The 14,872-nt window shown below is 37.6% G+C and overlaps 2 protein-coding genes across 2 annotated transcripts; both read right to left on the bottom strand.

Annotated features, from left to right (window-relative positions):
* Window positions 1-18: 18 nt before the first annotated feature.
* Window positions 19-5,279, bottom strand: LOC138333805 (uncharacterized). Its single transcript, XM_069282417.1, has 2 exons — window positions 4,246-5,279; window positions 19-1,130 (listed from the first exon to the last, which is right to left on the bottom strand). The coding sequence occupies exons 1-2, from the start codon at window positions 4,602-4,604 to the stop codon at window positions 695-697; spliced, it is 795 nt and encodes a 264-aa protein (XP_069138518.1). The 5' UTR covers window positions 4,605-5,279; the 3' UTR covers window positions 19-694.
* A 640-nt stretch (window positions 5,280-5,919) lies between these two features.
* Window positions 5,920-7,534, bottom strand: LOC138333812 (uncharacterized). Its single transcript, XM_069282429.1, has 2 exons — window positions 6,645-7,534; window positions 5,920-6,455 (listed from the first exon to the last, which is right to left on the bottom strand). Exons 1-2 carry the CDS (start codon window positions 7,415-7,417, stop codon window positions 5,939-5,941), a joined length of 1,290 nt encoding a protein of 429 aa, XP_069138530.1. The 5' UTR covers window positions 7,418-7,534; the 3' UTR covers window positions 5,920-5,938.
* Window positions 7,535-14,872: the final 7,338 nt, after the last annotated feature.

Consider the following 14,872-nt stretch of genomic DNA (forward strand, 5'->3'; position numbering starts at 1 on the left):
TGGCAGACCAAGTGAAGTGTCTACAATTTAAAGGAGTTGACCTTTGTCTTCAGAACAACACAAACTAATTCTATCTTTGTTTGCTTGTAGAAGTATCAATTGTAATGTCCAGTAAACATAAGTCATGTTCGATACATAATGTTCCACTCATTTATATTGTAAACGTATATTTTGTCCACTGTTAGGTAAAAGGTGTGAAAAGTGAAACTCCATAAGACCTTTACGAGTTGCACTCGTCGCTTTCTTTGGGACACTGACATCATTCTTTTACCAATATCACGCTAGCAGCAGACTTGGAACGATCATATAGTTACCCACAATAAAACGAACACGTAAACAAAGCTTCCCTCAGTGTTCAAACAGAATATGCCATTTGCAATTTTGCATGTTCAAAGGAACATTTACCAATAAAATGTATGTCGTTAGTTCTTTTTATCTAAACTGATCTCCATCATATTAGTATAAATTATGGTTCAAGATTTGATGACAATTTACAAAATATAAAAAAAACATTTCCCTTTGTCCCTTCTGACGGTTCTTCATCTGATTTCACTTACAGGGTACAAAATAATTAAACTACAAATCCATTGATGGCGCTCTTCATAAATATGCTTACTGGGCAGTTGATTTCAAATTCATACGATTTTTGTCTGGAAACAATGTTTACACTTTTCAATCAGCAGTATCAATATCTTTATTCACTTGGTATCACTGCAGATTGAGATTTGTCTTTCTTTGTGGCGCTATGGACCATTTCCATAAGTCCAACACTTCGCAAATATTTTTTGTATTCATTTTTCATGACGTCGTCATAGCGACGTAGAAGCACGGAGTGTCTACCAATGAAAACTTCCATTCCTGATAGTCTGTCACGTGTTTCAGTACTGTCAAGGACGATAATCCACCTCGACTTTGGAATAAACTGGATTGAGATAATTTTGCTGCCTCTTTTGTAGTGCAACATGTCTTTCATCTTCCCGAGGACATCCATATGAGTAGCAACACTACTCTTTAGCTCGAAACAGACAGCAGACGGCCTAAGCTCCGGTGGGTCTCTCCGTCGGACGGTCGGACATCCTACCTTCTCTTCAACTTTTTTCTCCACTTGCTGGCTAATTGTTTCGTTGTATCTGAAGACAAAGACAGTGATGCGGTTCTATCAATAAAATGAAGGATCGATGGAATACTTGTAATATGGAATAATACGTGATGGCCATCATGACCTATCGCCATAAACCCACTTCACACTGGATGAAGACCGCGCTACGACCTAGAAAATCAGTTAGATCTTTGCAGATCGTTACAACGTCGTTGCAAGGTCTTTATGGGCGTATTAGCAACATAGGTAGGTCGTCATTGCGCGCGATAGAACGTGGAAGAGCGTGGTTGTGCTACGACTATTTTGAACATGCTCAAAATTTACGAGGCGAGGTCGTAGTGTTTAAGGGTCGTAGTGAGATCTATTAAGGTCGTAGACGGAGCGTAGTGGCTACGATATCGTTAAGTCTATGCTACGCGCCTACTACGGAAAGTCGCGCTTGTAATACGATCAAGGGGACCATGGCACGTTATCACGACGAGGCCCCCGCGACCGTTTTACGTTGTCATCATATCTTAATACAGATTTCACAGCCACCCTTGATATATCGTCTGACCGTCATTAAAGTCACATAAAACAAGTAATTGTGAGAGAGAAAAACAGAGGTGGCCGTTTCCTCATTCCTTCCTTAAAGAGACAATTCAGTCTTAGAGAACCTTAAAATTTGTACATATATCGGAAAAACAGTTCTAATGGAAATTAGATCAGTCGATTTTACTGTGATATGCCTGAAAAGCTCATGGTTGTGACATGTGTGTAGATGTTCAAACTCGCTCGTTGTCCGCCATTACACATTGTGATCGAACTTCTTGTATGCCGAACCCTGTCCCTTGCTAGTAGAGTAATGCAACCTTTGTCTAGAACTGCTCAAATCGCTGTGACAGTAGTAGTGTGTTTACCTTATTAGGTGAATTGTCTTGCTTAAAAATCATTTTATCACCTTCTCAGTGGTTAATTATGCAGTTTATTTGTTTAACGTGCGTGACTTTGGCTCTGGTATAGGTACAGCTTCCATATTGTACCTGCTTAATTTGTATTGATCAACGATTTGATATTTTAACGATATTAATGAAAATACTAAACAATGACGTGGAATTTGTTAATATTTTATGTTACATGTTTCATAAGAAATGTAGAACAATACATTTATGCCAAATTTTGCTTCTTGGTTATGTTAAGAATTAGTCTGAGTAAATTGTCCCGTTAAACGCAAAAATGAAACTGAGAGAGAATGCTCAAAGACATCGCATATACATGATGTATAGTAAACGTCGATCGGTCTTGACAAAGTCGTGGAACTGACGTAGCGCAAACGGGATACTCGTGGTAGCAGCGGAATACTAGCGTGATGAGATTTTCTAGAGCGTCGCAGCTTAGTCACAAAATATCGTACTGACAGCATGGTCTGTCGTAGTATAATCGTACGAAGAACGTACAGTTGACGTAAATAATGTGGCGCAAAGCTATTTTTGTGAGCGGTAAGAGCGTATCAGAGTAGTTAAAACAGTCATACTGAAGATGGTTTTCAAAAAGTTTCAAGATCTCGCTGTGATCTTAATGGTCGTGAAAGTCGTGGAGAGCGTATACGTAGTAGAGTCTTCATCCAGTGTGAAGGGGCCTTAACGTGATACGACAAATAGTCAATTTGTATAAGATCTGATTGAGAATAGCAAAGCTCGCCTGTGGCTCCATAAACGGAAGTACTATTTATGAAAAATACATAGCTTCATTACGAAACCCAATACACAATTATTATGATTCGGCGTTCTGAAAGAGGATTTCGCTTCTACACTTTGACGATATTCTCCATGCAGGTGTAGCATAAAGCCCACTGTTCGTTATTTTTTTTTTATTTTTATTTATCTATTTATTTATTTTTCAAATGTAATAGGATAATCATAATTTCGTATCATAAAGCCTTTACATTTGTTTAAAAATTGGTTCACAAATATTTGCGCTCAATATTTGTTCTACAAAATCATTTTCCCGTTTTTTATGGTATACGTACGCGTCAGAATGTAAGCTTGAGTAAATACCAAATAAAAAGTAACTTGCAGTAAAGGTAACTAACAATCAATTACATTGTTTGTATTTATTGTGGTTTTAAAATGATTCTGAGGTAAAATATACTATTTTTGGTGACCTATATTTAAACTAATTGATTATTAACAAAAAGCTTACATAATAAAAAATATAATATAAAAATTTAATTAAAACTTAATTAATTGGAAATCTGGTACCGAGTAATACTCAATACCTCACCCATCCTAGAGGAATAATGTTGTTGATTGTTGTGTTGTTTTACATTGAAATTAGGAAACTTCTTTGGTATTGAACTATTACCCTTAATAAGATGCGCATGGCATTTAAATTCGGCCAATATTACATGTATGCATTAACTTTAAGGTTGTTTATAGCGAGATTTGCGTTTCTATGTCGTTTGAGATTTGGTAGACTCCATATAAATAATTTGTCCTTTTCGATTGAGGTCTTGATTCTATAGATCACGATGAAGAGCTAAGCAGATTTAATATGCTGTTAAAGGCGCCATGAACAAATTAATATTTCAGGAGTACCTGCATGGGCTAGACATGTCTATTGCTAATCAAGTTCATGAAGTCATGTATTTGGAATCAATTACTAGGTCACTGTAAAATGAATTTCAGATGAAATTTTCTGAGTAAGTACTTTGCGAAAGCCAATTTGAAAAAAAAAAAACAACTTATTTTTGAGATCGATCTTGAGTTCAAATCTCAAAGATGAGATAAATCTTAAGAAGTTTTGTGCAAGAGGACATTGTCCATACCTTTAGATGTATATTCATTTATAAGTCAAATGAACGTTTATCCTGAAACGTTCATTTCAAAATGGCCAAATAGTTTTTAAAGGTCACTATAAATAGCTAAAAGAATTTAATTTGCTGTTTAAGTTGCCATGAACAAATTAATACTGTATTTCAAGAGTACAACTGTACCCGTATGAGCTAGACATGTCTGTTGCTAATCACTAAGTCGGGTAAACGTAATTAAACGTCCGTGTAGAGAATTTGCTCTGTTTTAACCTTGATTTTAAAACAAAACAAAAAAGAAAATTAAAAGAAAAGTATTCTAATTCATTATTTATCTGTTTGATATCGAAACACTTACTGTTTGACTTCCACTGATTCGTCTGCAGGTTTTTCCACTACAGTCACTCCGATCTTCTTCATTTTAGTGTCCTTTTTGTCGAGTGAACTCCAAAAGCCCAGCTGATGTAGACGTTCATTTTCTCTAACCAGACTCGATGCTGTCCGCTCTTCTGTATCTGTGTGGTCACAGTTTTGCACAGCCGTGGTCATTTGGTCATCTTTCAATTCCGGCCAATTCTCGTTGGACGTTTTGCAACTGGATGATAGCTTGAGCTGTTGGTTCGGATCCATCTTGTACTGTTTCAGCACTTTGACTTTATTCCTCGATGATTTCCCAGTCACTCGTGCCATAACTTTGTTTTGACTCGTAGTAGGCATGATAAAGAATTATTGATCACAAATCACAACAGAAATGTCTAATAATTTCAAATATTCATGAATTGGTTATTTCAATTCAGCATATTCCAAACATGTTTCAGTTCTGGGAATATATCATAGATAACATCAAAGATGTATTCGCTAATTTTCTTTTGAAGTGGTTTCTGAAAATCCGTTCCGTCCATAGCGTATACTCTGCATGGAGTATCCGAGATGCAATGAACTGCTACCAAGTTTGGTCTGAAGATCTCCCCTCGTGGGAGACTAGGCAACTGATACAACAAAAGGATTCCAATGAGTTGATACCGTGGCCAGAATTAGTTTCCGTTTCTCTGTAGCCGATAGCGATCGGTCTATAGATTTTTGGCCCTTGAATCTGTCCGGCCAGCCACTCACTTATTTATTATTGACGACCGGTTGCTATCGTACTGATACCTGTCTCAGGAGAAAAATAACGCGGGCAATTTTACAGATGTAGTGGTCTAATCAGGGCATGACTCAAGGGGGTATCCTACCTTAAACGACGCTATCTCCTCTTTCAGAGAAACATACGGTAATTTGGTGATTTTGTAGCTTCATTGTATTTTCTTATGATTCAAGCATTTTCAGGCATAATAGAGATTACATAACAAAATGCAGCGCATTTAAATATCGATACGTGAATCTTAAAATGGACCAAATCAAAAACTGAGTATTACTCAATTAAACTTGTTCCGTGCATAGTATATATATATTGTTCACAAACGATATACAATATTGAATTGTTAACCAAATCACTGTTAGTACTAATAAGTAATACGCATTGAACGCCGTGTAACCGTAGTACACGGTCAAAGCTGTAAATCCAAGGAGATGGAATCAAATCGATTAACAATTGTCTTTAGCAATAAAATGGTACATTGGTTCATTGATTCTGTTTCCTAGCCATAATCAAACCAAGTGTACCAATTATTCGTATCACAAGGACTAGGTGGCTGTGACCTTCCCATCAAAATAAACTATTCATTTGGTCCCATCCCATTTCTCCGGGAAACGAGGGGTGGGATTGGGGAAGTATTGAAGTGAAGAGAATGGGAGAAATGGAATGGTGACCTACGCGTGTAATTTTCGTCTCTTTTCGCTTGAAGTGTGGGAGTGGGTTGAAGTTAGTTGGTTATAGCTATAAAACACATCAATCAACAGATATCTTCTGTGTAATTGACCTGGCTACCACTGTATTTTAAACTGTAACTGTGCAAAACGTGCAATGCAAAAAAAAAAACCAGAGAGAGTGGGGCTTTATTGCCTAGTCAGTGATGTAAAAATAACAAAAATCTTATTTTACAATTCTTCATCTACCGTACTTTATTCGTTTTCATTTTAATATCATTTTTCATTTTAAGACCTATTCTTGCTGCGGTATGTTCCGCCTTTGTCTGTGTCAGGAACTGGTACGTTCGGAACTCCCTCTTCATAACTTCTTCTAGTGGTAGTACCACAATATCATCGTTGTCTATATATAAACCAGTGCTGATTAACTGGTTAAAGTCTTCCCTACTTCCGGTTCTCACGATCCAGCGGTTCCGAATACCGTAGTCTCCGACTCTGATAGACAATACCTCATACCTTATTCCCAAAGGCATAACACCTGTTTGTGTCCATATGCAGTTTCTCAGTTCGCCGTGAGATACTGCGTCGTTGTGACGCAAACTGAAGCAGACGTCAAACGGCCCAGCGTCTGGGGGGTCCTTTCGCATGTAGATTGATGGGTGGACTCGGTTGGCGAATGAAGTCGTATACGCATCGCTCTCAGTTACCTCCTCAGCGCATTTTTCGGCAGAGACTTTTTGACAAAGAGTTTCATAGTCTTTCCTAGAAAAAGAAAATAATATCACAATAAAACATCTCCTAGCGTATATATTTGACTATGTATGCATTCAGACGAACAAATATACATGTAGAACTAAAACAGTTGCCCCTTGAGTAGAAGTTCCCAGGTCGAGAAATAGATTGTTATTTCGAATGTTTATATTTAGGTTTTGATTATAATTATGTACATACCACAAAGTCTTTAACATTGGTTTGGCCTTGGGAGGATTCCTTTTGAATCCTTTCATTCTGACACTAATCGCTTCATCCCCACCAGAGTCAAGGCTCCGGGAACAGAGCCATGACTGTTTCTCTCCTGATCCTTGGGAATCCTTAACCTTTAGGATGGATTTGCAATCCGTTGTATCAGTATTGGGACCGTTGGCTACGGGCATACGAAGACCGAAGCAGACAAGCTTGTCACCTTTGTTGGAGCAAGAATAATACACAGGTTTGGCGAAGGTAACGGATGGTCGCTTTGTGCTGCCAGTGCTGGCTGTCTTAGGTCTGGCACGATCTTCTAGTTTCCTTATCTGCGTTCTTGTTCCAACGCCTGTTTTTGGTCTCGCTTTAGGTGGAGTTGGTAGAACGGGTGTCTCGGATTCACGAGCGTCAGTGCTGTCAGTTTTGTCCGACTGATTGAACTTCCATGAGAACGACCCCGATGATTGGTTATATGACAGAATAGTTTTATATCCCTTTAGGTTTAATTCACTCGAAACTATAGATGAATCTTTTTCTTTGTCCAAATTCGTCAAATCCTCCACGATTAGGTGTTCGCCACTGTCTACAATGGAGGACTTCCACATTTCGTTGATGTCGACGTGTGATACTGGACAAGGCGTGAGCTCTCTTTGTGTACACGACCCGGTGCTACCTTTCTTTGATACGAGAGGGATTCTGTCCAAAGTAAGGTTAGAGCGACCAGTGTGCATCAGTAGCAGAGCCTGACTAGAGGTCGGCATCTCTCTACACCATGAGAGCGACAGTACCGGGCCCGGGGTAGTTCAGGATTAGGAGTGAGTACAGCAATGGTTGGAGCGCCTAGAGACTGATTGCCTATTATGACGTCATAATGACTAAGACGTCATAATAGTACGCCCATGCACACGTGACGGCTGCTACACCTCGTGTTTCTTCAATGCCATCGCTGGTTGAAAATGTTTCGTGACGTACAGACATTTTGAACAATTAAGTACCGTTATCAATAGTAAATAAACATATCGATGATATACGCAACCTGCTCATGTTCATTTGTTTTCACTGTTGCATTGAAGACGATGCGTAGACGTTTCCTGAAGGCTATTTCAATATCGATTATATGGTATTTAGTCAAAAAACCACATATGCATATATATGTGCATGGGTGTATTTGTTATCTACATCGTGATATGATGTGTCAATGGTTGACAATAATCAGTGTCTGTGTTCAGGAAGTAGAGGGCTATTGTAAATGGACAATAATTGTGGTGTCAAGACAAATGTAAACAAAATAACATACAAGGCTGGTCCAACAAATGACTTATGAAATATCATTCCATCAAGCATAAACTATTAAGAATACAACAAAAGGAGAGGAACTCGGGTGTTACCATATAGCAGAAGCATAGAACAACATGGTCTTTACAAGTCGTAAACGATATTGTGTTAAATTGTTGTTGATGATCTGACCTTCACTCAATCTAATTAAAATTAGACTTATAATTCTACATTACGCCTTTTATTGGAACGTATCGTAGAGTATCGTATTGAAGCGGAATTACAAGTCTAATGATCAACTAGATTGAAACTTCACTGTGCATACAACAGTACGTGTAGAAGATACATTTCGATAAAGTAACTTTTAAGTAATTGTTTTGTGCACTATTGGGTATATAGCAGGCGTCTGGAATCCATTTTGAAGTACAGGATATTGAAATCATCGGAAGGGTATAGTATATAGACAAGAGTAATATAATTTATATCAGGAATCGGGAATATAAGCTGTCATAGAGTGCTCGTCTCAAGAAAATAGGAATTCCTACATTGGCTTATCTCGTAGGTTAAGGGGATTATATTTGTTTTATAATCGTTATAACAACGTCCACGATAGTTAGGTCACGAAATGCATCTTTGATAGAGAAACGGGATGTAACATTCAAAAACTGATCGAACATTTGTAAACACCCGTTTGCTTCAGAATTATAAGTAATTCTATCATAAAAATAAATTTATGCATGAAACAGTCTACCTGAAGCTAGCAGTGATCCATGCGACAACGCTGAAAGAATTTGGAATAGAATTGAACAATTACTGGGAGTAAAAATTGGTCTGAATTTCGATTACCTGGCTAGTTAACAGGAAGTCAGCCACCAGAATTCTAAATCTACCAATTTAATTTTATGTACTGTTTTGTGATATGGACATAGATCTATAGTAGAGGCAGTGTATACCACATAAATATTATCGATCATCACAATAACCCAGTGCAGTGTGGCGGATATAGATTCCCTAGCGTTTCCATGGGTGTAAAGTTTGCTATGGTGAGAAAAATGTAACAGAAAATTCACATAATGGTTTCCTAAGCCTAAAAATAACGGCGATGCAAGAAAGATAACTCTGAATATATATATATATATCTAAACAAATCGTGTACATTTCTAAATTGTATATGGTATGTGTATAATTCTCAATAAATTTTTTTTTTTTTTTTTTTTACTCTACATGTATTGACTCAATAATCATGCTTTCTAGATCTAGTATTAGTATTATCATTATCAGGAACATATGAATGACTCGATTCCAATCAGCTGTTCAATCGAATTCGTTGACGATGACGGGAGAGTAAAAAATATGGAAATTTTAATAAAAATTGTGCAACTATCGCGAGAATAAATAATATTCATTTACGAGTTATTACTCGTAAATTGTAAATATAAGAAATAGATTTTTATATATTTCTTAAATATTCCCATAAAGAAGACCTCGTTCTCATAGTTTTAGATACTCATTTCGTGAATTCGTAACACATATGCTTATGGAAGTACTCTGTCGGGGTTATCCCCCTTTGAGCGCAAAATGTAAATTCCGCGCAATTGCTACATATGTAGTGGTATATTTGAATCCGCCAGATTGTCCATAAATCAATCAGTAATTTTAGACGTTTTATGGTTCTAGGCCTATATAATGGTTACATCGTACTCTACATACTGTATTCACGGGCATTAGCATTTTGTATTTTCTTTTCGTCCGTGCATTTTTAGCTCACCTGGCCCGAAGGGCCGGTGAGCTTATGTCATGGCGCGGCGTCCGTCGTCCGTCGTCCGTCCTTCCGTCCGTCTGTCCGTCAACATTTCCTTTAAATCGCTACTAGTCATAGAGTTCTGCATGGATTGTAACCAAATTTGGCCACAAACATCCTTGGGGGAAGGGGAACAGAACTTGTATAAATTTTGGCTCTGGCCCCCCGGGGGCTGGAGGGGTGGGGCCCAATAGGGGAAATAGAGGTAAATCCTTTAATTCGCTACTAGTCATAGAGTTCTGCATGGAATGTAACCAAATTTGGCCAGAAATATCCTTGGGAGAATAAGAATTGAGTTTGTATAAATTTGGCTCTGGTCCCCGGGGCAGGAGGGGCGGGGCCCAATAGGGGAATTATAGGTAAATTCTATAAATTGCTACTTAATTGTCCAAGAGTTTTGTATGGATTGTAACTAAATTTGGCCACAAACATCCTTGGGGGTAGGAGAACAGAACTTGTATAAATTTTGGCTCTGACCCCCAGGGGGCAGGAGGGGCAGGGCCCAATAGGGGAAATAGAGGTAAATTCTATCAATCGCTACTTGTCCTAGAGTTCTGCATGGATTGTAACCAAATTTGGCCACAAACATCCTTGGGGGAAGGGGAACAGAACTTGTATAAATTTTGTCTCTGACCCCCCGGGGGCAGGAGGGGCGGGGCCCAATAGGGGAAATAGAGGTAAATCCTATAAATTGCTACTAGTCGTAGAGTTCTGCATGGATTGTAACCAAATTTGGCCAGAAACATCCTTGGGGGAAGGGGAACAGAACTTGTATAAATTTTGGCTCTGGCCCCCCGGGGGCTGGAGGGTGGGACCCAATAGGGGAAATAGAGGTAAATCCTTTAATTCGCTACTAGCCATAGAGTTCTGCATGGAATGTAACCAAATTTGGCCAGAAATATCCTTGGGAGAATAAGAACTGAGTTTGTATAAATTTTGGCTCTGGTCCCTGGGGCAGGAGGGGCGGGGCCCAATAGGGGAATTATAGGTAAATTCTATAAATTGCTACTTAATTGTCCAAGAGTTTTGTATGGATTGTAACTAAATTTGGCCACAAACATCCTTGGGGGTAGGAGAACAGAACTTATATAAATTTTGGCTCTGACCCCCAGGGGGCAGGAGGGGCAGGGCCCAACAGAGGAAATAGAGGTAAATTCTATCAATCGCTACTTGTCCTAGAGTTCTGCATGGATTGTAACCAAATTTGGCCACAAACATCCTTGGGGGAAGAGGAACAGAACTTGTATAAATTTTGGCTCTGATCCCCTGGGGGTAGGAGGGGCGGGGCCCAATAGGGGAAATAGAGGTAAATCCTTTAAATCACTTCTTCTCATAGAGTTCTGCATGGATTGTAACCAAATTTGGCCACAAACATCCTTGGGGGAAGGGGAACAGAACTTGTATAAATTTTGGCTCTGATCCCCTGGGGGTAGGAGGGGCGGGGCCCAATAGGGGCAATAGAGGTAAATTCTTTAAATCGCTACTAGTCATAGAGTTCTGCATGGAATGTACCCAAATTTGGCCAGAAACATCCTTTGTGGAAGGGGAACAGAACTTGTATAAATTTTGGCTCTGACCCCCAGGGGGCAGGAGGGGTGGGGCCCAATAGGGGATTTAGAGGTTAATATTAAAATTCCTTCAGAAAAGAAACAATGAACCTGTATTCAGAAAATTATTTGGCATTACAAACCAGGTGAGCGATACAGGCCCTCTGGGCCTCTTGTTTAATTACACATACATGTAGAGTATGATTTCTGCCAGTTGTTTTAATCTCTGTTTGACACCGACGGGTCCATAAGCTACATGTATACATGCACATGTAGGTACAAAAACTGTAGATACCTAATAATGTATGAACTGTTACTACAAATTAATAGACAGTAATTCTAATATTATAATCGCAATGTTTACGATAATAACGTATCATGCCATTTGTGTGAAATTATTTTAATGCATACAAGTAACTATATCAAAAAGACAAAAATATTTCAAATCTTTAAATGATAAAAATATATATGAGTGAAAGCGTGTGTGCATGATTTTATATTTCGTATACCAGCTCTAAGCCAGCTTCATTTTCTCTTTCTTTTCTAAATTATATGTTAACTTTTATATATTACTTGAATCATGGTTATTTACTTTGTACTATTTACTCTGCTTGTATTTTCTTTTGTATATATAACTCTTCTTTGACCCACTTGGGTATTCTATTACATATTTGTTATTTGAATTACTGTTATTTACTTTATACTATTTATTCTGCTTGTATTTTCTTATATTACTCTTCTTTGACCCGCTTGGGTATTCTATCACAAAGAATTTTGTGATACAATTTTAAAGTGCTTTGAACTTGCGTTAATAGTTGCTAAATTTTAACATCAATTATCAGTTAATACTATTGTGTGTAATTTGACATTCCTAAGGTTATATTCTTGATCATATTTACGTTTGTGACATTTGAGATAAAACCCCATATGTGTGATAACTGTGTATATCCTCTGTCAATTTACTTTGATACATTTTCTGAAAGATTTTAAGTTCCATTCTATTACTTAACCGGATTAATGTCACGGCCATCCTAATTGCCTAAAGGACACTGACCACGGCTGATTAATCTGCCAATGAGCGATATCTGTCAATCATAATTCTGTAATTTTATTGTATGTACATTATTTAAGCATGAAATATTTTATTTGTAAGGCAGTTAGGTCTCCGACTTTGTACGGAACACAACGGTTATATTCTGGACACTCCAGAATAGCCATCCGTCAAGTCAAAGTTATCATCATTAAATTCCAAAGTTCAACTTCAACATTTTCTTTCGTCATCTTTACATCGTGACAAAACGTGCGGAAGTTTCCGTATGTTAATTGGTGGAGATAATCCTGGTAGTACCCACTTCTACGCTGGGTACGCTTTCCCGAAACCTCAACTGCCAAGCAAGTATTTCCCGCGAGTGACTCAAAGAAGGACCAACTCTATTCGGAATCACACGGACTGGATTTTAACCAAGACTGTGTTCGCCATACTTTGGAGTTAACCAGGGTAACGTTTTGACTGTAACCATTCAGGATGGCATTATGCTATAGATGTGGAGGCCACTTCGCCCCAAACCATCCGATGTGTTATCCAGCAAACGGATGTTACTGTTTCCGATGTGGAAACATTGGCCACTTTTCGAGAATGTGTTTTAATCGAACCGGACATTGTACTACAAATGTTGGTACAACAGGATATTATCCCTGGACCAGTCAGCGACAACTGCCTATCCATCCTGTTCCTGTCCCGAAAAACTCTTCGGACAGTAAGTCCGTTATTCGCACTGCACCAAAGAAAAAGGCCAAGTCAACATCTAAACGGCGGCGAGATTCTGAACGTCTCAGGAAATTCCGAGAAACCAAAAAGGTATTGTGTATTTTTCCATTCAGTGACATTGAAAATAGTGAACTTCAAAACGATTTCCAGAAAGACTCTAACTACAACAACCAGATAATTTCATTACAGTCAAAACTTGTTCGTACCAAAATTACCATCTCCAAACTATCAGAAAAGTGTGCAAAATTACAAAGATCAAATGAAATTCTAGAAGAGGAATGTGCACGCGCCAAAAATGTGAATATAACCAATTATGTGTCTCAAATTAAGGAACTAGAAAAAGCATTGGACAACAGAAAGAAAATTATGAAAAGCAAAGACGAAACAATCAGTACATTACAAACAACCGCGAAACAAAAAGAACAGACACAACGACAGATTGCGAATTTAAAGTTCAAAATTTCGGAGAAGGACGAGGAATTAAAACAGAAACAAAACATAATCACAAGCCTCCTAAAACAACTTAGTTACTACAGCGCTCCAAATACTACCAGACCGAATACTTTTCCCGGACCACGAAACCAACCACAAAATAATTCACGACGCCAGCGACCATACATTTCCTATGAAAACCGAGCGAATAGACTCCATCAATACAGAGGACAGTTTAATTAAGACGCGGGACGCGTCTTTTCCGGAGCGGAAGGAAGTTATCACAAAGAATTTTGTGATACAATTTTAAAGTGCTTTGAACTTGCGTTAATAGTTGCTAAATTTTAACATCAATTATCAGTTAATACTATTGTGTGTAATTTGACATTCCTAAGGTTATATTCTTGATCATATTTACGTTTGTGACATTTGAGATAAAACCCCATATGTGTGATAACTGTGTATATCCTCTGTCAATTTACTTTGATACATTTTCTGAAAGATTTTAAGTTCCATTCTATTACTTAACCGGATTAATGTCACGGCCATCCTAATTGCCTAAAGGACACTGACCACGGCTGATTAATCTGCCAATGAGCGATATCTGTCAATCATAATTCTGTAATTTTATTGTATGTACATTATTTAAGCATGAAATATTTTATTTGTAAGTCAGTTAGGTCTCCGACTTTGTACGGAACACAACGGCTATATTCTGGACACTCCAGAATAGCCATCCGTCAAGTCAAAGTTATCATCATTAAATTCCAAAGTTCAACTTCAACATTTTCTTACGTCATCTTTACATCGTGACAAAACGTGCGGAAGTTTCCGTACCCGCTTGGGTATTCTATTACATATTTAGTTTACATATTTATTTTTCCCTCAGTTATATTTTATTAAGTTATAAGCCTTTTTTCATTATCACCTTTATTATATTTATCTATAAAAAATATTTATTTTTGTCATTTCCAGACATTGGAAAGGATTTGTATAGACTTTGCCTGTTATCTAATCCAATTGTTAATACATTGTACTTTATTATATTTATGATCTATAGATATTATAATTATGTTATTATTATTGTATTACCAATAAAATATTTTAAAATGAAATGCCATTTGAGTAAAGAGTATATATATATAAACTCATTGTTATTGCGACAAGCAATAATTAAGATATTAATGATTAAAGGCCCATGACCGCTGACAAATGGTATTTTTTCACTATAAAAAACAGGAGCAGACGATTTAGTATTTTTCTTCTGTTACAAAAGTTACTTACTTTACACCATTAACACCATTGAAAAGTTTGAGCTTCTAATTTTACTTCAAGTTACAAATATGAAAAATAATTTATTGCATCCCGAAAAAAATACATGGCACTATATCCT

The sequence above is a fragment of the Argopecten irradians genome, chromosome 1 (assembly GCF_041381155.1).
Source record: "Argopecten irradians isolate NY chromosome 1, Ai_NY, whole genome shotgun sequence".
NCBI lineage: Eukaryota > Metazoa > Mollusca > Bivalvia > Pectinida > Pectinidae > Argopecten > Argopecten irradians.

Bases quoted from the DNA above. Each gene is read 5' to 3' on its own strand.
- LOC138333812 (XM_069282429.1), bottom strand. From the start codon at position 7,417: ATGCCGACCTCTAGTCAGGCTCTGCTACTGATGCACACTGGTCGCTCT. The intron at 6,456-6,644 runs GTATGTACATAA...TTCTTTTTCTAG, and splicing joins CCAATGTTAAAGACTTTGTG to GAAAGACTATGAAACTCTTT.
- LOC138333805 (XM_069282417.1), bottom strand. From the start codon at position 4,604: ATGCCTACTACGAGTCAAAACAAAGTTATGGCACGAGTGACTGGGAAA. The intron at 1,131-4,245 runs GTAAGTGTTTCG...CTTTGTCTTCAG, and splicing joins GAATCAGTGGAAGTCAAACA to ATACAACGAAACAATTAGCC.